At 44.9% G+C, this 868-nt stretch overlaps 1 protein-coding gene across 1 annotated transcript in view; it reads right to left on the bottom strand.

Moving 5' to 3' along the window:
* Window positions 1–868, bottom strand: part of cerkl (ceramide kinase-like) — a 34977-nt gene that overhangs the window by 27285 nt on the left and 6824 nt on the right. The window contains exon 3 of the mRNA XM_035677168.1: window positions 635–814. Coding sequence (XP_035533061.1) covers window positions 635–814 — 180 coding nt within the window. The remainder of the gene's footprint in view (window positions 1–634; window positions 815–868) is intronic.

An 868-nucleotide genomic window follows, 5' to 3' on the forward strand; every position in this document is an offset into this window, starting at 1 on the left:
CACACATACACACACACAACCAAAGAGATACCAGGCAGCAAAACGTTTCACATTAATCCACAAAACACAACCTTGGTCTGTGAAACGACACTTTACAATAGTCACTGGTGCCGTGTTGCAATACACTGTCTATTAATACGTCGGTCACATCTTTAAAAAAGGAATAGTTTGGGGGAAAAATATGCTTATTTTGTTTTTGGATCTCATGTCGGTGCTGTAAATATGAAGCTATTACCGGCAGCTGGTTAGCTTAGCATAATGGCTGGAAACAGCTAGCGTGGCCACACCTCTCAATCTCACTGATTAACATGGTATAACTCGTTTGTTTAATCAAGTGAAAAATGACAGTTTATTCTCTTTCCTCCATATGAAATGGAAATAAGCCTTTAATTCTGACCTACTCCTTCACATCTCAGCGTCACGGTTCAGAGGTGACAATGAAACTGTGCAGACGCAGTAAGGGATGTTGAATAAACCTGACAGCAGCAGTAGAGGAGGTTGTTTTTGGGTGTGACCAACAAAGAAGAGTCTGCTGTAAATGTGTGTGTGTGTGTGTTCAGGACCATGTTAGATCCCCGGGGGGGCCCGGAGCCACTGGAGGTCTGTGTGTTAAAGAGGTTAGATCACTGCTCACCTCTGGGATCCTCGGCCTGTTTGGCCAGTTTACGCAGAGCAGCAGCGAATCCGGAGTTTGCAGATTGGGCAACTGCGTTCCCATTGGTTAGTGGGCTGAGGGGACTGACAGTAGCCGTGGTGCGAGTTGCCGTGGAGATCATTCCTAATGATGGTGATTTATTGGACTCATGGTTCATACCTGAGGAGGAGAGTGGGAAGAATTGTGTGAGGAGCTTTTATATATGGAAAAAAA

This window comes from Morone saxatilis, unplaced genomic scaffold (genome assembly GCF_004916995.1).
Source record: "Morone saxatilis isolate NCDOM2014 unplaced genomic scaffold, NCSU_SB_2.0 Contig5, whole genome shotgun sequence".
NCBI lineage: Eukaryota > Metazoa > Chordata > Actinopteri > Moronidae > Morone > Morone saxatilis.